General features: G+C 41.7%; 1 protein-coding gene and 1 pseudogene across 2 annotated transcripts; both read left to right on the forward strand.

The window, feature by feature from the left end:
* Positions 1 to 1259: 1259 nt before the first annotated feature.
* On the forward strand, positions 1260 to 21875 carry LOC136157629 (zinc finger protein 721-like; annotated as a pseudogene).
* On the forward strand, positions 9550 to 20067 carry LOC136161714 (KRAB domain-containing protein 5-like). Of its 2 annotated transcripts, none has more exons than XR_010661761.1 (4): positions 9550 to 9713; positions 15975 to 16101; positions 16633 to 16728; positions 19810 to 20067. XR_010661761.1 is itself a non-coding variant. In XM_065926738.1 (4 exons), exons 1-4 carry the CDS (start codon positions 9639 to 9641, stop codon positions 19837 to 19839), a joined length of 360 nt encoding a protein of 119 aa, XP_065782810.1. In that variant the 5' UTR covers positions 9550 to 9638; the 3' UTR covers positions 19840 to 20067. The 2 variants fall into 2 exon arrangements, 1 of the variants encoding a protein (XP_065782810.1); XM_065926738.1 differs by having other exon boundaries at positions 16633 to 16760.
* Positions 21876 to 23332: the final 1457 nt, after the last annotated feature.

Genomic DNA, 23332 nt, shown 5'->3' on the forward strand with positions numbered 1-23332 from the left:
GTTCTTCCCTTTGGACCTCACTCAACAGTGGCGTCTGCGCTTTGGTGGTGCAGGCTTCCTCCACAAGTGTCCCATTTGCAGAGCTCCTCCCGCCCTCCCCCGTCCCCTCAGGATGTCTCCTCATGGCCAACCGCAGTCCTCTGCCTGGGTCTGCTCTCCAAAGCCCACGTTCCAGCACCCAGCCCTTGTCTGCAGGGGTGACACCCTTGAGGTGGACACCTTCTCAGGCTGGGGGGTCAGGGCAGGGGTCAGCACCCCCTCTGCAGCTCTCACTGTCCTGCTGCTTCACGCGGGTTGCCATGTTCTCTTCCACAGAGAATGAGGCTCTCCTTCTGTCCAAGCTGGGCTCCCCCAGTGAGGGCTCCCCCAGATGTGGACACCTCTTCTCTCTTCAGATCCCCCAAGGTTACAGGTCCCATCCCAGTTCCTCTCATCTTCCTTCTCCTTCTTCTTTTTTGGTCCACCTGGCTCAGCAGGAATCTTTCTGGCCATTTTAGGTGGTGTAGGTTCTTTCCTAGTGTTCAGGGGGGCCTCTGTGAGAATTGTTCCAATTTTGATGTATTCTTGATGCATTTGATGAGAGAGATGAACTCCAATCTACCTAATCCTCTGTCATCTTGATCCTTGGGTCCCCATTTTCTCTAAATCTTCAAGGATATTCACTGAGAATAGTAGGTAAGAAAGTTTTCTTTTGGTATCTTTCAGCTGTGTCTTCTCACAACACCTATGGTTTGATGTCAAAGAATCCAAGGTTTGAAAATTTAATCCAAAAAGCAAACCTATATGAAAGAGCTCACCTCGGAAATGAATATTTAACCAAAGCCTGGGGATATACAAGGGCGTGTGAAAGACTGAGAGGATGTTTATATGGACATAAAGAAATTGAGACCATTTCACTTACTGTGGACATGACTGCCAGAAGAAATGAGCACTGGGAGTCAAATTGGGGCCAGCACCCGATTCAGTCATCACCGTCTGCCGCGCAGTGTATCATTGTAAGCAATGACTCACATCAGTTTTAGAAACACACACGTTCTCTAAGGGGAAATGTGGAAAATCTGGAACGTCATCCAGTCTCTATTCCAAAGGCTTGTTCAGACCACTCTGAACATAGACTTCGATTACACATACATTCAACCACGTTTGAAAAGGAGAAGTTTACATATGATGGGGAAAACTCACAGTATAATCACCTTGAGGGATCTGTGAGCAGCGGGTCATTATTCTTCCTCCAACAGACAGGTTCTCTCCAATCCAAAATGTGTAATGTTGATAATAATGGAAGAGACTTAATTCAGCCATCACTGTTTGATGTATATCGTGATAGGGTTAATATAAAACAACTTTTCTCGTATAATAACAAGTGTCAGGCCTTAAGTAGGAACTCCAATCCCAATAGTTACCAGAGTATTTATGATGGAGCAAGAGACTGTTCATGCAATGACAGTGGATATAACATTGAACAAGACTCTGATCTTAGGAAGCATCAGGCACCTCAATCTTCAGATAAGGATTCTAAAAGTAATACAGGTAGGAATCTCTTTTATCGAGCATCATGGCTTTCACTAAATAAGAGTACACATACTGGAGAGAAGACTTACAATTGTAGTGAATATGTTGTTTCTTATCAGTCTTCAGAACTTATTCAACAGCAGAGTATTCAGAATCCACAGAAACATTACAAGTGTAAGAAATGTGAGAACGTCTTTACTAACACACTCAACCTACGTAAACATAGGGAAATTCATTCAGGATGGAACACTTTCAAATGTACAGAATGTGACAAAGTGTTTAATCAGAGTTCAAAACTTAGTCAACATCAGCGAATCCATATTGGCCAGAAGCCTTATAAATGTAAGGTTTGTGGCAAAGACTTTATTCAACACAGAGATCTTACTTGCCATCAGAGAATTCACACTGGGGAGAAACCTTATAAATGTCAAGAATGTGGAAAAGCTTTCAGTCAATATTCAACTCTTACTCAAAACCAGCAAATTCATACTGGAGAGAAACCTTATAAATGTAAGGATTGTGGCAAAGAGTTTAGCTGGGGCTCAGGCCTTATGTATAATCAGAGAGTTCATACTGGAGAGAAGCCTTATAAATGTAAGGATTGTGGCAAAAGATTTAGCTGGAACTCAGGTCTTACTTGCCATCAGAGAGTTCATACTGGAGAGAAGCCTTATAAATGTAAGGATTGTGGCAAAAGCTTTAGCCGGCTCTCAGTTCTTACTTGCCATCAGAGAGTTCATACTGGAGAGAAGGCTTATAAATGTAAGGATTGTGGCAAAGGCTTTAGCCAGCACTCAGGTCTTACTTGCCATCAGAAAATTCACACTGGAAAGAAACCTTATAAATGTCAAAAATGTGGAAAAGACTTTAGTCAACACTCTACTCTTAGTAAACACCAGCGAATTCATACTGGAGAGAAGCCTTTTAAATGTAAGGATTGTGGCAAAGGCTTTAGGCACCACACAGGTCTTACTCGGCATCGGAGGGTTCATACTGGAGAGAAGGCTTATAAATGTACGGATTGTGGCAAAGACTTTAGCCAGGGCTCAGACCTTAGGTACCATCAGAGAATTCATACTGGAGAGAAGCCTTATAAATGTAAGGATTGTGGCAAAGGCTTTAGCCAGCACTCAGGTCTTACTTGCCATCAGAGAATTCACACTGGAGAGAAAGCTTATAAATGTCAAAAATGTGGAAAAGACTTTAGTCAACCCTCTACTCTTGCTCAACACCAGCGAATTCATACTGGAGAGAAGCCTTTTAAATGTAAGGATTGTGGCAAATGCTTTAGGCACCGCACAGGTCTTACTCGCCATCATAGAATTCACACTGGAGAGAAACCTTAATAATATGAAGAATGTGGAAAAGCTTTCGTTCACTATGCAACTCTTGCTAAGCACGAGCGAATTCATACTGAATAGAAGCCTTATAAATGTAAGGATTGTGACAAAGACTTTAACCCAGCACATTGGTTTTACTTACCATCAGATAATTCATACTGAAGGAAATCACATAAATGTAAGGAAACGTGCAAAGGCTTTAATCAGCTCTCTCACCTCACTGGACATCAGAGAGCATGTCCTGGAGGGAAACCCTAGTAGTGAAGTAAGACATGGAAGAGGTTTGTCCTGAACATACAATTCAGGAGACAAAAGATTTATTTATATAAGAAAGATATGGAATGATGAAAAGAAACTGTAGAAAAATATTTATAAAAAATCAAATCTAAATAAATATCAGGAAATGCATACTAGAAGTATTTAATAAATCCTGTTTTCTGACGTTCTTCTTAGGGAGAAATATTGTAGACAGTGATTCATAGTTAAAATAGATAGAAAATTGATATGTTAGTATGGATCACAAGATGAAGAGGTGATGTTTAGCCATGTACAGTTACTAGCTTTGTATGTTTGTTTATATTGACATGATTTGTGATTATTTGAAAACCAAAATGAATGAAACTGAATTCTCAAATTGCTCCATGCTACACTTCATTTCTAGTGTGCATGCAAAGTTATGTTTTTGATGGTTGCTACCTCAAAAATGAGAAACGCCCTTCTATCTCGGAAGAAAACATTTGCATTTTTCTCCATTATAAGATTAAGGACACAGGAATGTAACATGTACAGTGAACATCTAAATGGTGGTGTTTGTCATTCATGTCACACATCCCTGTAAGTCACTGTGATGTAAGTGTTCAGGGAATAATTCCACAGATTAAAATAAGATGTCCATTTTCAATAGCTACATCACTTGCTTTTAAAGTAAAATATAATGACAGTTCACTAAAATCTTGATGCATTTTATAATATGAACAGAAGTCATGACTATCCTTTGATGTATGTCAATTAAAGACATCTCTGCTACCCTAGAAGTGTTCGAAAAACCCTTCCAAGAAGAGTCATGTAATTAGCGTACGTCTTCTTAAATGATTAGCCTCCATTTTGTAACCATAGAAATCACAGTTCTCAGATCATTGTATCAGAGGAAAGATTATCATTGTTGGTGCTTATAATCTGTATTTGAACCAAAGTTACATAGCAGAGTGTAAAAGGTTTTATTCTATGTGTGATAAGCATACATGTTAATCAATAAAACTGAATGGTTGCTTGTGTAAATGTTGGTGTGTAATGAATGAAGTGTTAGCCTAGGAATTTAAGGTTGCAGGAAAGAACACCTAACGAGAAACTCTTCGGTAGCATAGAAGGGTGATGTTTATAACAATTAGTTTCCTTCCTGCCCTTAAGTTTCAAATCACTTGATCATGTATTTCCCATCATTTCTCCATTGTTCTTTTCCCCTCTCTTTAACCGCAGGGACATTGTGACGGTTCTAATAAGAAGGATCATAGAGTACTGTTGAGAACTCCCCTGAACTGCTCCATGCTGTTGCTGCCTCAGCATCTGTCTGGGGAGCAGGCAGCCTGCAGGTCCTTGAACTCACACCAGCCAGTCCTGTGAGCACTTGAACTAGAAGACCCCCTTCCTTGAGACCAGCAGGCTTGCTGAATCCCAGGGCCTATTCACAAGCTCCCCTTCAATGCCATCCTCACAGAGCCACCAAAATCCTAGTCCTTTTGGTCTGAATGGACCCATCCACACTCAGCCTGGGGAGCCCACAGCACTTCGCTCAGGGCCTCTTATAAAAACCTGAACCACAATTACTGCCTCTTTCTCTGTTCACTTCTATCCTTGACCTCACTCAGAGCTTGCTGTGAATTCTCTCATGACCTAGAGTCATGAACTCACCTTCTTCAGTTGCCCTTTGTTCTTCTGGTGAGCTAAGTGAGACTTTTCATGGGCTCATTTAAGCAAATGTAAACTTAACATTTGTCACAAGAATACTTAAAAGCCATGATGGTAAATTTCTGAACGAAAATTTATAATATTTTACCCTGTTTAATTCTTTCCACATGTTTCTTGCCTTAGCTTAAAGGAACAGTTTTCTCATGGCTGTGACTTACATTTGAGGCAATATATAAATATCTGAAAGTGTATATGTCATATAATTTATATAACGTACATTGAGTAGAAAAACTAAGTATCTGAAGGTATAAACGCTAGCAGTTAGAAACACAAGGAACATGTGAGTGTGTGTGTATTCATACATATTTACTCAAAGGATTTAAAAATGCTACGCCACAACTGCTCATTTCAGAAGTGCAGATGGTTTACTAAAACTGCAAATCTTATAAATTTGTCAATTAATCTATTTTGTCTACTATTCTGGGCATTCATTTCCTTAAATGTCAGGAGGTTACATTTTTTAAAAACTTCCACACTCTCCTCCCAAGTGACTGCACCCGCTTACATTCCCTCCAGCCATTCAGGAGGTTCCCTGATCTCCAAGCCTCTTCAGCGTTTATGACATTATTAGTGGGCTCTCTGCTAGTTGTTATTCTGACTGGCAGGAGGTGATGTATCACTGTCGTTTTGTTCTGCATTTCTCATTATTTAGCGATGCTGAGCATCTCTTTTGCCTCGTGCCCATCTAAAGGACCAAGTCGCCCCCCACCCAGCCTCAGCAGCTGAGGAGCACAGGCTTCGTCTCCCCAGAGCGCCTGGGGTATTCCTGGACCAGGGATGAGGCCCGAGGGCCCTGCACTGTCAGGGGGGCTCCTAAGCACTGCGTTATGTCCGGTTTTTCTTTTTTCTTTTGAGATGAATAGATATTTTTTCGAATATAATTGCATTACAATGTTGTGTTAGATTCCGCTGGACAACTTAATGAATTACCACAGGTATATGTACGCCCACTCTCTCTCGAGCCTCCCTCCCACGATCTCCGTGTCCCCCCTCTAGCCATCACAGAGCCCCGCGCTGAGCTGTCTGTACTATGGAGCAGCTTCCCACCTGCTACCTGCTTTACACATTGTGGTGAATATATGTCAAGGCTATTCTCTCAATTGGGCTGCCTCTCATTCTCCCGCTGTGTCCACAGGTCTAATCTCTACATTCGTGAAAATATGGCATTAACACACACACACACACACACACACACACATATATATATATATATATATATATATATGTATATGAATCTAGAAAATGTTATTGGTGAACCTATTTAATAAGCAGACTAGAAGGCAGGTATTAAGCTTTTTTATATTAAACTTTCAAGGTGTAAAATACATGGACGATCATTCCATGCATTTTACTATGTGAAGGAAGCCCATCTGAAAATGCTACAAAAAGTATGATTTTTACAAAATGGTATTTTGGTGTAGGTAAATGTTTTTATGTGCTCCATTGTGTCTGAATCTTTGGGGCTCAATGGGCTGTAGCCTGCCAGGTACCTCTGTCTATGAGATTTCCCAGGAAAGAACACTGGAGTCAATGGTAATTTCTTTTTCGAGGGAATTCCTTACCCAAGAATTGAATTTGCATCACTTGGGTCACCTGCAATGGCAGGTGGATTTTTTACCACAGAGCCACTTGAGAATCTAGTCGGAAAAGTAGAAGAGATTAAAATGGTCAGGGGTTGCCATGGGTTTCAAAGGAGGGGTTATGAATATCCTGAGTTCAGGACCATGAAATCATTGTGTTAAACTGTTTTAATGGACACAAGTTATATATTTGCCCAGACCCATAGAGTCAGTCAGTTCAGTTGCTCAGTCATGTCTGACTCTTTGAGACCCCATGGACCACAGCACGCCAGGCCTCCTTGTCCATCACCAACTCCCAGAGTTAACTCAAATTCATATCCATTGAGTTGGTGATGCCATCCAACCATCTCATCCTCTATTGTCCCCTTCTCCGCCCACCTTCAATCTTTCCCAGCATCAGCGTTTTTTCCAATGAGTCAGTTATTCACATCAGATGGACAAAGTAATGGAGTTTTAGCTTCAACATCAGTCCTTCCGAGGAAAACCCAGGACTGATCTCCTTGAGGATGGACTGGTTGGAACTCCTTGCAGTCCAAGGGACTCTCAAGAGTCTTCTCGAACACCACAGCTCAAAAGCATCAATTCTTGGGTGCTCAGCTTTCTTTATAGTCCAACTGTCACATCCATATATGACCACTGGAAAAACCATAGCCTTAACTAGTCAGACCTTTGTTGGCAACGTAATGTCTCTCCTTTTTAATATGATGTCTAGGTTGGTCATAACTTTCATTCCAAAGGGTAAGCATCTGTTAATTTCAAGACTGCAGTCACTGTCTGCAGTGATTTTGAAGTCCCCCAAAATAAATTCTGTCACTGTTTCCACTGTTTCCACATCTATTTGCCATGAAGTGATGGGACCAGATTCCGTGATCTTCGTTTTTTAAATGTTGAGCTTTAAGGCAACTTTTTCACTCTCCTCTTTTACTGTCATCAAGAGAATCTTTAGTTCTTCACTTTCTGCCATAAGGGTTCTGTCATCTGCATATCTGAGTTATTGATATTTCTTGCGGCAGTCTTGATTCCAGCTTGTGCTTCTTCCAGCCCAGCATTTCTCATGATGTACTCTGCATATAAGTTAAATAATGACAGTGACAATAGACAGCCTTGACGTACTTCTTTTCCTATATGGAACCAGTCTGTTGTTCCATGTCCAGTTCTAATTGTTGCTTCCTGACCTGCACACTGATGTCTCAAGAGGCAGGTCAGGTGGTATGTTATTCCCATTTCTTTCAGAATTTTCCATTTGATTGTGATCCACACAGTCAAAGGCTTTGGCATAGTCAAAAAAGCAGAAATAGATGTCTCTTCAGAAATCTCTTGCTTTTTCTATGATCCAGCAGATGTTGTCAATTTGAGAGCTGATTCCTCTGCCTTTTCTAAAAGGAGCTTGAACATCTGAAAGTTCGTGGTTCATGTATTGTTGAAACCTGGCTTGGAGAATTTTGAACACTACGTTGCTAGCCTGTGAGATGAGTTCAATTGTGTGGTAGTTTGAGCCTTCTTTGGGGTTGCCTTTCTTAGGGATTGGAATGAAAACTGACCTCTTCCAGTCCTGTGCCCACTGCTGAGTTTTCCAAATTTGCTGGCATATTGAGTGCAGCACTTTCACAGCATCATCTTTTAAAATTTGAAATAGTTCCATTTGAATTCCATCACCTCCACTAGCTTTGTTTGGAGTGATGCTCCCTAAGGCCCACTTGACTTCACATTCCAAGATGTCTGTACACATCCCTAAAAGAGAAGCATGAGGTGAAACTAGAAACTTTACTTAATGTCTGTGTAGATTTATCAGTGACACAAATGTATCTTCAGGTGGGGAAAGATAAGTAGGGAGATTGTCTACGTGTGGGAACAGGATGTATATGGGAGATCTCTGTACCTTACTCTCATTTCTGCTGTGAAACTGAATCATATAAGATATTGGAACTGGTACATGCACACTGAATATTTTTTAGAATAGACACTATTAGAAAAATGGACATGCTCCTCTATTTAATTTTTCCTTAGTCAGTTACCCCTTAAAGATGTGAGAGAACAGAGCTATTTAAAAAGAGCAGACAACAAACTGTAGTGTATGATTCATAAAACCTAGAAATACAAACATGAAGTAGAGCAGCAACATTTTTCTGTGTTGAAAGTGAAAGTGAAGTCGCTCTGTCGTGTTTGACTCTTTGTAACCGTATGGACTGTGGCCCTCCAGGCTCCTCCATCCACTGATTCTCCAGGCAAGAATGCTGGAGAAGGTTGCCATTTTCTTCTTCAGGGGATCTTCCTGACCCAGGGATCAAACTTGGGTCTCCCACTTTGCAGGCAGACTCTTGATCATCTAAACCACCAGAGAATCCCTTTCATGGATTAATTTACAGGTAAATTCACTAATGACATAACACTGATCATTATTTCTTCGGTTGGTCATCAGATAACTTTTAGGGCATCATTTTGAAAGGCATCTGTCCCTGCACATAGACTGTTAACCTAAGGTCCACTGCTGCCTCTGGTTTATTTTTAAAGAAATCTGTGGTGGAAACACCTCCAGGCCCCTTGACTCTGAAGTAGGAGGCCTCCCAACTGCACAGAGGTGTTCACAGTGCAAATCATTTTGTGAAAACCAGTGTCCCCAGGTTACAGAAGGAAGCAAAACAACAACAAGAAACCTAAGGACTCAGGCCATCTTTCCTAGAATCCTGAGAGCAAAACCTTGCAGGAACCCAGGGCTCCCAGGTGATTCCCACCAAACACTCACCCCTCCCTCCCCTCCCCCAAGGGCACAGGCACGGGCCACACCCATCCGAGAAAGAGCCCCTCCCCGGGAATCAGGCTGAGGTTCTTTGTTTCTAGAATATCCCGCCCTAAATCCTCCCTCCAGAGCTCTGGGGCAGGCAGAGTTGAGGGCTCAAGCTCAGGGCTCCTGGAAGGTCTGCCTCCTGCATAGTTTAAAAAGTCCGCAGAGTCAGAGTCAGGTTGCTAGGGAGTTGGGTCCTTGTTCTCTTGTGAATTGTTCTGTGGCCTGCTCTCTCTAATGTGAAAAATAAGAGAACAGATAGCAGGGGTAGCCTGCAAAGAGAGTGGGGGAAATGAGCACCAAACCCAGGATGTGATTAGCATATCAGCTTCATCTTGATTAACCCCTACAGCTCAGGAAAAGAGAAAGTGATCAAAGAGCTCGGAAAAGGGAGCGAGAAACACACTGCAGCAGTTGCAGGTGAAAGAGCTGTGTGGATGCTGTTTTCTCAATACGTAGATGTGTTTTTGCTGCATAATATCCCCAGAAGAGACACAGCAGGAGGAAGAAGAGGAGGAAATGGCAGCTTCTCAGGTAAACGTCCTGTCCCGGGTCTGGGGCTGTGTCTGCTTTTCCTCCTGAAATGGCTGGACTGAGAATCCGCAAACCTTTACTTCTCTGATTCCAGTTTTTCTCCCTGGGGATTTGTTATCAACTTCCTCTTTTCTCTTTTTTCTTATAATCGTGAAGGCCGGCTCTTTAGACTGCTTCTCGCTTGTGTCGCACAGCCTTTTCTTCTTTCTGTCCTGATGAATCCTCGACATGAATTAGTGACTTTCAACTGGTGAATATATTCCCTTTGTGAGAGATGAACACAGGTGTCTGAGACTCCCGTTGGAATGTGGTTCGGTGTTGGGATCCTAGGGAAGTAGGGGAAATGCATGATGAGTTTACATGTGGATGAAATTCGGTTCTTTAGAACAGGATTTTAAAATGCCCTTATGAGTAGAGTGAACTCAGCAGTTGAGAATTTTTCAGAAAATTTTCAGAAATGAAAAAAGTACAATGACTAGCCTCTATATCGGTAAGAAAAACTTACTATTAAATGTACTATTAGTTTCCAGATCATGCGAGGTATATATGCAGTGGAATTTGCTTAAAACTGGTATTTTTCATAGTAGGTTGAGATCATGGTTTTCATAATATTGCTAAAATACCTGGCAGTGATAACGCATTTTTCCATGTACTTCTTACCCCATGACCTCAGATGTTCCCTGGTTCATGTGCTTCTGTGAGATTCTAGTGCATTTTTTTTTTTTTTCCTGTCCTCAAAAAGTGTCTTGGAAAGAAAAACTGAGGGATATGCACAACCATCACAGTTAGTGGGGAAACTCTTTATCATCTTGGTTTCTCTTCGCTTTGAAAAATGAACACTGTTGGCTAAAACAGACCCATAACTTGAGAATTGTGAGTTAAGTTTTATTTAGAGCAAAATAAGGGCAGCAACCCAGGAGACAGCAGCTCAGATAACTCTGAGAGACTGCACTAAAGAGGCAGCGGGGAAGGTCAGTATATAAGATTTTAGTGAAGGGGGAGTTCAGTGCAGTCAACCATTTACTTTAGAAAAGCTTTTCTGCCAGTCGTCAGGAGCTGATGTCGCCGTTCAGGGATTTGGTGCTTTTATAGATATGAAGGGGCTTTCCTGATGGCTCAGATGCTAAAGAATCTGCCTGCAATGCGGGAGACCTTGGTTTGATCCACGGGTTGGGAAGATCCCCTTGAGGAGGGCGTGGCAGCCCACTCTGGTATTCTTGCCCGGAGAATGCCCACAGACAGAGTACAACTAAGTGACTAAGCCCAGCCCACACAGAGATGAAGAGATGCGGGGATTGGGATCAAAAAATCAGCTTCTGAACATATCTAACTCTCTAAAGACCTGTTCCACCGGATTCCCTGGAGCAGAGTGCCTCAATGCAACCTGAACTCCCTCAGGGGCGGTTGAAGTCAACACTTGAAGCACCGTAGGGTTCATTTTCCACAGAGGCAGATGACAAACGCCCTTGGTGTTGTTCGGTTGCTGGCAATGCTCTTGGCAAGTGCCAGTTTGTAGCTGACAACACTCTCATGTGTTTAGTAGAGATGCTGGGTTTGGGGAGTGGGCGTTTTCATCACTCAAGCCTCGGTCTTATCATTTCCAGGACACTCCACGCTCGCATCACAGACATAGTTTCATCCTATTTCTGTATTTTCCAAAATGTTTACAAGAATCATATTAGTGCTTATCTATGTTCAACAGTGTTGAGTGGTTGGTTGTTTTTTGTTTTCTTCCGCTGTGTCAAGTTCTAAAATATAGTTCAGTGCAAATAATACCGGCTTCCAGGAAAGTTAAAAATTCACAACCAGAGCTCCACTTTATTTTATATCTTTGTATATGTCTGTACCCTAGTCTACCTTTAAAAATTAAAATAATATCGTCCTCAAATATTTATGTATATTTTTAATCAGTTAGAAATTATCCTGATATTGTTGACATGACAGGTTTTCTCTATTACTATTACTGAGTATGTAGTCTCATTGCAGTATACGTCTCTGTGTATAAACATGTTAGCATGATTACATCGAATTTTTTCTTTTTTTCTTTTTCCCTAAGATCACCAGGAGAAGGGAATGGCTACCCATTCCAGTATTCTAGCCTGGAGACTCCCATGGACAGAGAAGCCTGGCAGGCTAAATTCCCTGGGGTCCCAAGGAGTAGGACACAATGGAGTAACTAACATTTTTCTCGTTTTGAGTATGATTTACAAATACAGAAGTTTCTATTAATTTTCATTAGAGTTGTCTTTGTATATTTGTCTGTGTTTTATTAAAGTCTAGAGTCCATCAAGTGAAATAAAATTTCAGCTCTGCCCTTTAAAGAATGTCTGTTAAAATATTTGTCAAACGACACAACAGCAACATTATTCATTTTCAATTATTTCTGTTGCACATTGAAGACTCTGAAAAGCTGTCAGAAAGATATATTCAGTTCAGTTCAGTTCAGTCGCTCAGGCGTGTCCGACTCTTTGTGAACCCATGAATCACAGCATGCCAGGCCTCCCTGTCCATCACCAACTACCAGAGTCTAACCAAACCCATGTCCATCAAGCTGGTGATGCAATCCAGCCATCTCATCCTCTGTCTTTCCCTTCTCCTCCTGCCCCCAATCCTTCCCAGCATTGTGGTCTTTTTCAATGAGTCAACTCTCTGCATGAGGTAGCCAAAGTACAGGAATTTCAGCTTCAACATCAATCCTTCCAATGAAAACCCAGGGCTGATCTTTGGGATGGACTGGTTGGATATCCTTGCAGTCCAAGGGACTCTGAAGAGTCTTCTCCAACACCACAGTTCAAAAGCAACAGTTCTTCAGCGCTCAGTTTTCTTTATCGTCCAACTCTCACATCCATACATGAGTATTGGAAAAATCATAGCCTTGACTAGAGGGACTTTTGTTAGCAAAGTAATGTCTCTGCTTTTAAATGTGCTATCCAGGTTGGCCATAACTTTCCTTCCAAGGAGTAACCATCTTTTCATTTCATGGCTGCAATCACCATCTGCAGTGATTTGGGAGCACAAAAAATAAAGTCTGACACAGTTTCCACTGTTTTCCCATCTATTTCCCATGAAGTGATGTGACCAGATGCCATGATCTTAGTTTTCTGAATGTTGAGCTTTAAGTCAACTTTTTCACTCTCCTCATTCACTTTCATCAAGAGGCTTTTTTGTTCCTCTTCACTTTTGGCCACAAGGGTGGTGTCCTCTGCATATCTGAGGTTATTGATATTTCTCCTGGCAATCTTGATTCCAGCTTGTGCTTCTTCCAGCCCAGTGTTTCTCATGATATACTCTGCATATAAGTTAAATAAGCAGGGTGACAATATACAGCCTTGATGTATTCCTTTTCCCATTTGGAGCCAGTCCCTTCTTCCATGTCCAGTTCTAACTGTTGCTTCCTAACCTGCATACAGGTTTCTCAAGAGACAAGTCAGATGGTCTGGTATTCCCATCTCTTTCAGAATTTTCCACAGTTTATTGTGATCCACACAGTCAAAGGCTTTGGCATATTCAATAAGGCAGAAATAGATGTTTTTTCTATTTTGTTTGAGGAAGCACAAGCACAACTCTCTTGCTTTTTCGATGATCCAGTGGATGTTGGCAATTTGATCTCTGGTTCCTCTGTCTTTCCTAAAATCAGCTTGAACATCTGGAAGTTCTTGGTTCACATTGTTGAAACTTGGTTTGTACAATTTGGAGCATTGCTTTGCTAGCATGTGAGATGAGTGCAGCTGTGCAGTACTTTGATCATTATTTGGCATTGCTTTTCTTAGGGATTGGGATGAAAACTGACCTTTTCCAGTCCTGTGGCCACTGCTGAGTTTTCCAAATGTGCTGGCATAATGTGTGCAGCACTTTCACAGCATCATCTTTTACGATTTGAAATAGCTCAAGTGGAATTCCATCACCTCCACTAGCTTTGTTCGAAGTGATGCTTTCTAAGGCCCACTTGACTTCACATTCCAGGATATCTGGCTCTAGGTGAGTGATCACACCATCATGATTATCTGACTCGTGAAGATCTTTTTTGTATACTTCTCCTGTGTATTCCTGCCACCTCTTCTTCATATCTTCTGCTTCTGTTAGGTCCATACCATTTCTGTTCTCATTTTCTTGAAGAGATCTCTAGTCTTTCCCATTCTGTCGTTTTCCTCTATTTCTTTGCATTGATCGCTGAAGAAGGCTTTCTTATCTCTCCCTGTTATTCTTTGGAACTCTGCATTCAATGGGTATATCTTTCCTTTTCTTCTTTGCTTTTGGTTTCTCTTCTTTTTACAACTATTTGTAAGGCCTCCTCAGACAGCCATTTTGCTTTTTTGCATTTCTTTCGTGGGAATGGTCTTGATCATCCTGTACAATGTCACGAACCTCCGTCCATAGTTCATCAGGTACTCTGTCTGTCAGATCTAGTCTCTTAAACCTACTTCCCATTCCACTGTATAATCGTTAGGTCATACTTGAATGGCCCAGTGGTTTTCCCTGCTTCCTTCAATTTAAGTCTGAATTTGGCAGTAAGGAGTTCATGATCAGAACCACAGTCAGCTCCCAGTCTTGTTTTTCTGATTGTATAGAGCTTCTCCATCTTTGGCCGCAAAGAATATAATCAATCTGATTTTAGTTTTGGCCATCTGGTGATGTCCATGTGTAGAGTCTTCTCTTGTGTAGCTGGAAGAGGGTGTTTGCTATGACCAGTGCGTTTTCTTGGCAGAACCCTATGAGTGTTTGCCCTGCTTCACTCTGTACTCCAAGGCCAAATTTGCCTGTTACTCCAAGTGTTTCTTGACTTCTTACTTTTGCCCTCCAGTCCCCTGTAATGAAAGGGACATTGTTGGGGGTGTTGATTCTAGAAGGATTGGTGGTGGCCTGCTGTAGGGTTGGGGTCACAGACTAGCAGGGCACGAATGGGATATTTTGAGGAAGGTCACCATTATCCTCATTCCCTCAACCACAATTTAGTGAGTGAACTCAATCAGTCGTGTCCTACTCTTTGTGACCCCATGGACTATAGCTTACCAGGCTCCTCTGTCCATGGGGTTTTCCAGGCAAGAGTTCTGAAGTAGGTTGCCATTTCCTTCTCTAGGGGATCTGCCCAACCCAGGGATCAAACCCAGGTCTCCCACATTGCAGGCAGAGGCTTCACCATCTGAGCCACCAGGGAAACAAACCATAGTTTGACCCCAGGTAAATAGCAGGGAGGGAACAGTCTCCACCCTGTTTTCAAGGGAAAATTGGATTCAAGAATAACTGAGCATGGCCCTGCCAACCAGGAAAAGACCCAGTTTCCCCCTCAGTCTGTCTATCCCATCAGGAAGCTCCCATAGGCCTCTTATCCTTCTCCATCAGAGGGTAGACAGGTTGAAAACCACAGTCATGGAAAACTAACCAATCTAACCACATGGATCACAGCCTTGTCTAACTTAAGGAAACTATGAGCCATGCTGTGCAGGGCCACCCAAATCTGGTGGAGAGTTCTGACAAAATGTAGTCCACTGGAGAAGGGAATGGCCAAACACTTCAGTATTCCTGCCTTGAGAACCCCATGAACATTATGAAATGGCAAAAAGATGAATTCCCCAGGTTGGTAGGTGCCCTATATGGTACTGGAGATCAGTGGAGAAATAACTCCAGAAAGAATGAAGAGCCAGATACAAAGCAAAAACAACATCCAGTTGTGGATGTGACTGGTGATGGAAGCAAGGTCCGATGCTGTCAAGAGCAATATTGCATAGGACCCTGGAACGTTAGGTCCATGAATCAAGGTAAATTGGAAGAAATCAAACAGGAGATGGCAAGAGTGAACCTCCACATTTTAGAAATCAGCAAGCTAATATGGAATGGAATGGGTGAATTTAACTCAGATGACCATTATATCTACTACTGTGGGAAGGAATCCCTTAGAAGAAATGGAGTAGCCATCATAGTCAACAAGAGAGTCTGAAATGCAGTACTTGGATGCAATCTCAAAAACGACAGAATGATCACTGTTCATTTCCAAGGCAAACCATTCTATATCATGTTAACCCAAGTCTATGCCCCGACCAGTAATGCTGAAGAAGCTGAAGTTAAATAGTTCTATGAAGACCTACAAGACTTTCTAGAATTAACACCCCAAAAAAGAAAATACTACTGTGTAAAGGTTATATTCTTGGGGAACAGCAGCCACTCGCCTAAAGGAAAACCAGGTCTCTGAACTTCCTGTTTCCATCATGGGTCACATTAGGAAGTCTTCCCACGGCCACATGCCATCTCTACTTTGTATTTCAGGGGCGGCTGACATTCTGGGATGTGGCCATAGACTTCACTCAAGAGGAGTGGGAATGCCTGGACCTCGGTCAGCGGGAATTGTACACGGACGTGATGGTAGAGAACTATAGGAACCTGGCTTCCTTGGGTGAGGACAACTGCCTTCCAGAATCGCTTATCTAAACCTCAGGGTTTTGGTTCCTTCATTTCTAGAATGTCTTCTGAAAGTTTCTGCACCGCACATTTGTTTCAGATCTCTGCTTTGTAGGTGGAAATGAGTATCTGTGAGTTTAGAAAGAAAGGCTTCGTTATGATGATTCATTCTGCTTGTAACCTTTATCTTCCTTTATGTAATCTGCCTCCTACTAGGTCATTGGTAATTGTGTAAGTTCTGTGGTATTAAACAGTTGTACCTTCTCTTAATTTCACATTTCCACTACTTACTTTTGCCTTAGTGGCACTTGACCAGAATCTCAGGACCTAACTTTTTTATATTAGTTAGCATTATATAGGTACTTTCAATAAAGGATTTGGGGGGGGGGGGCGGGCAGTATTTGGGGAATCATTACCTGGGCTGTTTTTAACATTCACCCATGCATTCTCTTCTCGCCTGAATACATATTGGATTGGAAACTGATGAATCTCTAGCACAACAAATATTCCTTTCTCTGATGAACAGGTCTTGTGGTCTCTAAGCCAGACTTGGTCACCTTTCTGGAGCAAATGAAGGATCTCAGGAATATAAGGAGAATGCAGACAACAGGCATATACCCAGGTAGGCGTGAATGGATGGAGCCGATGAGTCAGGTGAGAGGCACAGTGAGATACTACTTGGGAAGGAAATCTAAAACAGAGTGGCTATATATACGTATAGCTGATTCTGTGAGGATCAGTGAGGAAGTCATCCTTTATCATGTGGTTTGGGAAGATCTGCTTCAGTGGAAATGATTTGGGAGAAGTCTGGGTTTATTTCTGTTGCTGTCATAGATGGCTATCACCTGCCCCATTCTGTCTCTTGAATCATTCATGAATTCATCTCCAGTGATTGCTTTTCTCACTCACTCACAGTGAAAACTAAAATTCTCCTCTTGGCCTGCGACAACCTGCATGAGTTGACTGCTCTTTCATTTCTTTAGGGTCCTAGGAAAACTGTGCACACCTCTGAGTGGCTATATGATACTCCTCTTAAAGTTTCTTTCTACCTTTAAACAGAAATGTGTAAGTGGAGTCATAGACATACTGCCAAAGCCCTATTAATAGTTGGGACAGGTTTTGTTTGCTTGTTTGTTTTGTTTTTCTGATTTATAGTTTCCAATCCACTGGAAACTGCAGATATGCCCTTATTCATTTCAAACGTAAGTAATGTCTTCATTGCATAAAGCAAAAGCTCCCTAAAATGGGAAAATGAAAGGCTCATGGTTACTTTAAAGTTTCTGGTCTCTTTCAATTACCTCAAAGAATTTTAAAATAACGTGGCATATAGAACTTAGAACATTGTTCATATTTGTAATGGTTGTTTCAAACTGTTAAGATTTTTCGATAAAATATAGAAATCTTTTTATTAAATTCTTAGTGGAGTGTAGCTGTTTTACAGAGTTCTGCTGTTGTACAGGAAACATTATCAATGATACATACATATAGCCACTCTGTTTTAGATTTCCTCCCCAGTTAGGTCTCCAAAAAGTACTGTGTCGAGTCCCATGTGTTTCCATCATATGTTTTTTATTTTTAGATCCATCATATTTTTAAAGTCTCACTTCTTATTTAATTTCTTAAGAACTACTACTTTGCTAATTTGTCTTCTTCGTCGTGAGCTTCCCTGGACTCTGTCTTATATGTCCTCACTTGCTAGGACATTGTTCTATGTCATATCATTTATGATTTTTAGATTCAAACATCTAATAGAACATTCTCAAATAAAAACGCAGGTGATAAGAAGTAAATGAAAGGATTAGAAGGCACCTAGCCCTTGTGAAAATGTTTGGTGTCTCAGTTTAAGAGGACTTTAAGCAAACGGTAATCATTTGATTGCCTCTCTCATCTTCACTTAGTGTTTATCTAGGCAGGTTTTGATCTTGGTCCTTCCTATACAGCACACTTCTCTGTCCTCTCATTTTGTCACATCTTCTGCGTGTGTGGTCTCCGTTCTGCAGGCTGTAGGATCCTAATTCCTCTTGCTCCTGGTGTCTGTCCCCTGGTGGGTGAGGTTAGTCCAGAGGTTTGTGCCCTCACCCCCTGGATGAACTTTTGACCGCTGTTTCTGTGACCTGAGCCTGCCCTGGATATTGAGGGGAGGCTCCCCATCGCTCTGTGGCTGTCACCGCACTGTCTGTGATGGGTGTGTGCCCTGGTTTGTGGAACAGAGCCCCCATATCTGTTTGTTCACTGTGATCCTGATCTGTGTGGAGGCAGGTGGGATTGGAGCACACCCCCGGGAGAGAAGCCCCTGACGATTGCTGTTCTGGGATGTTTCCCTTGGGGAGTGCTCTCTGCGTCACGTTTCATGCCTTGTGCGAGCTCTCATGTGACCCGGGTTGGCAATGCCCTTGGCCCCACCTCATCCATGGGCAAGCTGGCACATGGCCCTGGTGTCTCTCAGATGTTGTTTTGACCAGGTCACCAGCATAGATCCTTGAAGTCAGGGCCCAGGATTGCATTCAACATGGAGCTGGACCTGCTGTGGTGCTGTGGGTCAGCTCAGACTCCGGCCTGGCCCTGCCCCCTAGTGTGGGAGCCCACAAAGTCTACAGCTGCTACAGCTACACCTGCTGTGACTGGGGGAGCCCTCCTTGTCCACTCAGACGTTCTAAAGGGGCTGAGTTCACAAAGACAGCTGTGACGGTATAGAGACGAGTTTGTGCAACTTCCAGTCGAGATATCAGCTTTACTTCCTTAAATCGCCAGACCCTGGGGCTCAGCAGTGCTTCAGCCCGCTCTGTTCATGTGGATATACCAAAGGCCCCTGCTCCCGGGGTTTCCCAGAGTCCATCAGTCTACCCTGGAAGTGAGGGGCCCAGAGTAAGAGGCAACAGCTGGGTTCATGAGAGCACCCAACCTAATGGAGCCCTTCCTCGTGCCTGGTGAGGAGGGATCAGCACAGGGGGAGAGAGGCTACCAACAATGGTGGGTCTTTGCTTCGGGCATGACTCAGCAATGGCGCTCTGCTCTATGGTGGTTCAGGCTTCCTCCCCAAGCATTCCGGTTTGCAGAGCTCCTCCCTCCCTGCCATTCCCACAGGACGTCTCCTCACAGCCCAGAGCAGTCTTCTCCCTGGGTCTGCTCTCTAGACCCCACATTTCAGCACCCAGCCCTTGTCTGCAGTGGTGGACACCCTCTCAGGCTGGGTGGGCAGGGCTGGGGGCGGTACCCCGTGTGCAGGTCTCCTCTGTCCTGCTGCCTCTGACTGCTGCCGTGTTCTCCTCCCACAGAGGATGAGGCTCCCCTTCTGTCCCAACTGGGCTCCCCCAGTGAGGGCCTTCCTCGGAGGTGGAGACCTCTCCTCTCTTCAGATCCCCCCAGGGTTGCAGGCCCCATCCCATTTCCTTTCCTGTTCTTTTTCTTTCATCTTTCTTTTGCCCTACCTAGCTCAGCAGGAATCTTTCTTGTCCTTTTAGATTTCCAAGGTCCTCTGCTAGTGTTCAGCTGGGCTCTGGGAGAAGTGTTCCATTTCTGATGTATGCTTGATGCATTTGTGGAGAGAGATGAAGTCCATGTCTGCCTAATCCTCTGGCATCTTGATCCTCCCATCTCTATTTTATTTTTATGCTAGCAATGGGTTCATCAATTTTCTCTAAATCTTTAAGGGGATTCACTGAGAATAGTAGGTAAAAAAATCTTCTTCTTTGGTATCTTTCAGCTATATCTCCTCAAGACACCCAGGATTTGATGCCAAAGAAACCAAGGGTAGAAGATTTGTTCCCAAAAGCAAACCTAGGAATATATGAAAGATTTCGCCTCAGAAACTTGCAATTAATGAAAGACTCAGAACATACAAGGGCGTGTGAAAGACAGAGAGGATGTTTACATGGACATAAAGAAATTGAGACAGTTACACATAATGCAGACATTACTGTAGAAAGAAATGAGCTACTTGAGTCAAATTGGGGGAAACACTCATTTCAATCTTCAACATCTGCTGAGAAGTGTACGTTTTGCAGAAAAAATTAGCATCGGTTTTTGAAATATACTTGTTCTCTGAAAGGGAATGTGGAAAATCTGGAAGGTCCTCCAGTCTCTACTATACATTCTCTTTCAAACCACTCTGAGCATAGGCTTCGATTAAACATATATTTAAACATGTCTGAAAACCAGAAATCTAAAAATGATGGGAAAAACTCACAATATAATCAATTTGAGGGATCTGTGATTAGGAAGTCATTATTCGTCCAGAAACAGATATTTTCTCTCCATTCCAAGATGTATAATGTTGATGGTAATGGAAGAGATGTAATCCAATCAGCATTGTTCAATACATTCCATGATATGGTTAATAGGGAAGAACTTTCCATGTGTAATAAAATGAGTCAGACCTTAAGTAAGACCTCCAGCTCCAATAATTACACAACTTTTCATGATGGAGTGAAGGTCTATTCATGCAATGAAACTGGGCATAACTTTGAACAAGACTCAAACTTTATGGAACATCAGGGAGCTCAATCTTCACACAAGGATTCTAAAAGTAATAAATGTAAGAATATCTTTTATCAAGCATCAGATCTTTCTCTAAATAAGAGTATTCATAGTGGAAAGAAAACATACAATTGTAGTGAATATGGTAAAGTTTCTAATCAGTCTTCAAATCTGATTAAACAGCAGAGAATTCAGAATCCACAGAAACATTACAAGTGTATTAAATGTGGGAAGGTCTTCAGTAACTCATCTAATAGAAGTAAACACAGGAAAATACATTCAAGAAGGAAACCTTTCAAGTGTACAGGATGTGCCACAACCTTTCATCAGAGTTCAAGTCTTAGTCAACATCGGCAAATTCATACTGGCAGGAAAACTTATAAATGTAGGGAATGTGGCAAAATGTTTATCTATTTCTCAACTCTTAGTCACCATCAGCAAATTCTCATTGGGGAGAAACCTTATCAATGTGCAAAGTGTGGCAAAGCCGTTAATCAGAACTCAAATCTTATTCGACACCAGCGAATTCATACTGAAGAGAAACCTTATAAATGTAAAGAATGTGGAAAAGCCTTTATTCAATACCCAGCTCTTACTAAACACCAGCGAATTCATACTGGAGAGAAGCCTTATAAATGTAAGGATTGTGGCAAAGCCTTTAGCCAGCGCTATGATTTTACTCAACATCAGCTAATTCATACTGGAGAGAAACCTTATAAATGTGAAGAATGTGGAAAAGCCTTCAATAAAAACTCAAATCTTATTCAACACCAGCGAATTCATACTGGAGAGAAGCCTTATAAATGTAAGGTTTGTGGCAAACACTTTAGCCGGCACTCAGGCCTTATGTCCCATCAGAGAATTCATACTGGAGAGAAGCCTTATAAATGTAAGGATTGTGGCAAAGACGTTAGATGGCACTCAGGCCTTATGTCCCAACAGAGAATTCACACTGGAGAGAAACCTTATAAATGTCAAAAATGTGGGAAAAACTTTAGTCAACACTCTACTCTTATTCAACACCAGCGAATTCATACTGGAGAGAAGCCTTATAAATGTAAGGATTGTGGCAAAGGCTTTAGGCACCGCACAGGTCTTACTCGCCATCAGAAAATTCACACTGGAGAAAAACCTTAATAATATAAAGAATGTGGAAAAACTTTCAGTCACTATGCAACACTTACTAAGCACAAGCGAATTCATGATGAAGAGAAACCTTATAAATGTAAGAATTGTGACAAAGACTTTAACCCAGCACATTGGTCTTACTTACCGTCGGATAATTCATACTGAAGGAAATCTCATAAATGTAAGGAATCCTCAGAGGCCTTAATCAGCTCTTTCACCTCACAGGACATCAGAGAGCAAGTCCTGGAGGGAAAGGTTAGTAATGCAGTAAGATATGGAAGACGTTTTGTCAGGAGAAAAAATACTTATTTATATAAGAAAGATATGGAATGACATAAAGAAAATGTAGGAAAATATTTATAAAAAATTAAATCTAAACAAATATCAGGAAGTTCATACTAGAAAGTATTTCATAAATCCTGTTTTCTGACGTTCCTCTTAGGGAGAAATATTGTAGATAGTGATTCCTAGTTAAAATAGAAAATTCATATGTTAGTATGGATCACAAGATGAAGAGGTGATGTTTAGCCATGTACAGTTACTAGCTATGTATGTTTGTTGATATTGACATGATTTCTGATTATTTGAAAACCAAAATGAATGTAACTGAATTCTCAAATTACTCCATGCTACACTTCATTTCTAGTGAGCATGCAAAGTTATGCTTTTTATGGTTGGTACCTCAAAGATGAGAGAAGCCCTTCTATTTAGGAATAAAACATTTACATTTTTCTCCATTATAAGATTAAGGACACAGGAATGTAACATGTACAGTGAACATCTAAATGGTGGTGTTTGTCCTTCATGTCACACATCCCTGTAAGTCACTGTGATGTAAGTGTTCAGGGAATAATTCCACAGATTAAAGTAAGATGTCCATTTTCAATAGTTACATCACCTACTTTTAAAGTAAAATATAATGACAGTACAATAAAATCTTGATGTATTTTATAATATCAAAAAAAGTCATGAATATCAGCTGACATGTTTCAATTAAAGACATCTCTGCTACCCTAGAAATGTTCGGAAAACCCTTCCCAGAAGAGTCATGTAATTAGTGTATGTCTTCTTAAATGATTAGCCTCCCTTTTGTAAACATAGAAATCACAGTTCTCAGATCATTGTATCAGAGGAAAGATTATCATTGTTTATGCTTATAATCTGTATTTGAACCAAAGTGACATAGCGGAGTGTAAAAGGTTTCATTCTGTGTGTGATAAGCATACATGTTAATCAATAGAACTGAATGCTTTCTTATGTAAATGTTTGTGTGTAATGAATGAAGTGTTAGCCTAGCAATTGAAGGTTGCAGGGAAGAATACCTAACAAGAAACTCTTTGGTAGCATAGAAGGGTGATGTTTGTAACAATTAGTTTCCTTCCTGCCCTTAAGTTTCAAATCATTTGATCATGTATTTCCCATCATTTGTCCATTGTACTTTTCCCCTCTTTGTAACCGCAGGCACATTGTGACGATTCTAATAAGAAGGATCATACAGAGTACTGTTGAGAGCTCCCCTGAACTGCTCCATGCTGTTGCTGCCTCAGCATCTGTCTGGGGAGCAGGCAGCCTGCAGGTCCTTGAACTCACACCAGCCAGTCCTGTGAACACTTGCACTAGAA

This window comes from Muntiacus reevesi, chromosome 2 (genome assembly GCF_963930625.1).
Source record: "Muntiacus reevesi chromosome 2, mMunRee1.1, whole genome shotgun sequence".
Lineage (NCBI taxonomy): Eukaryota > Metazoa > Chordata > Mammalia > Artiodactyla > Cervidae > Muntiacus > Muntiacus reevesi.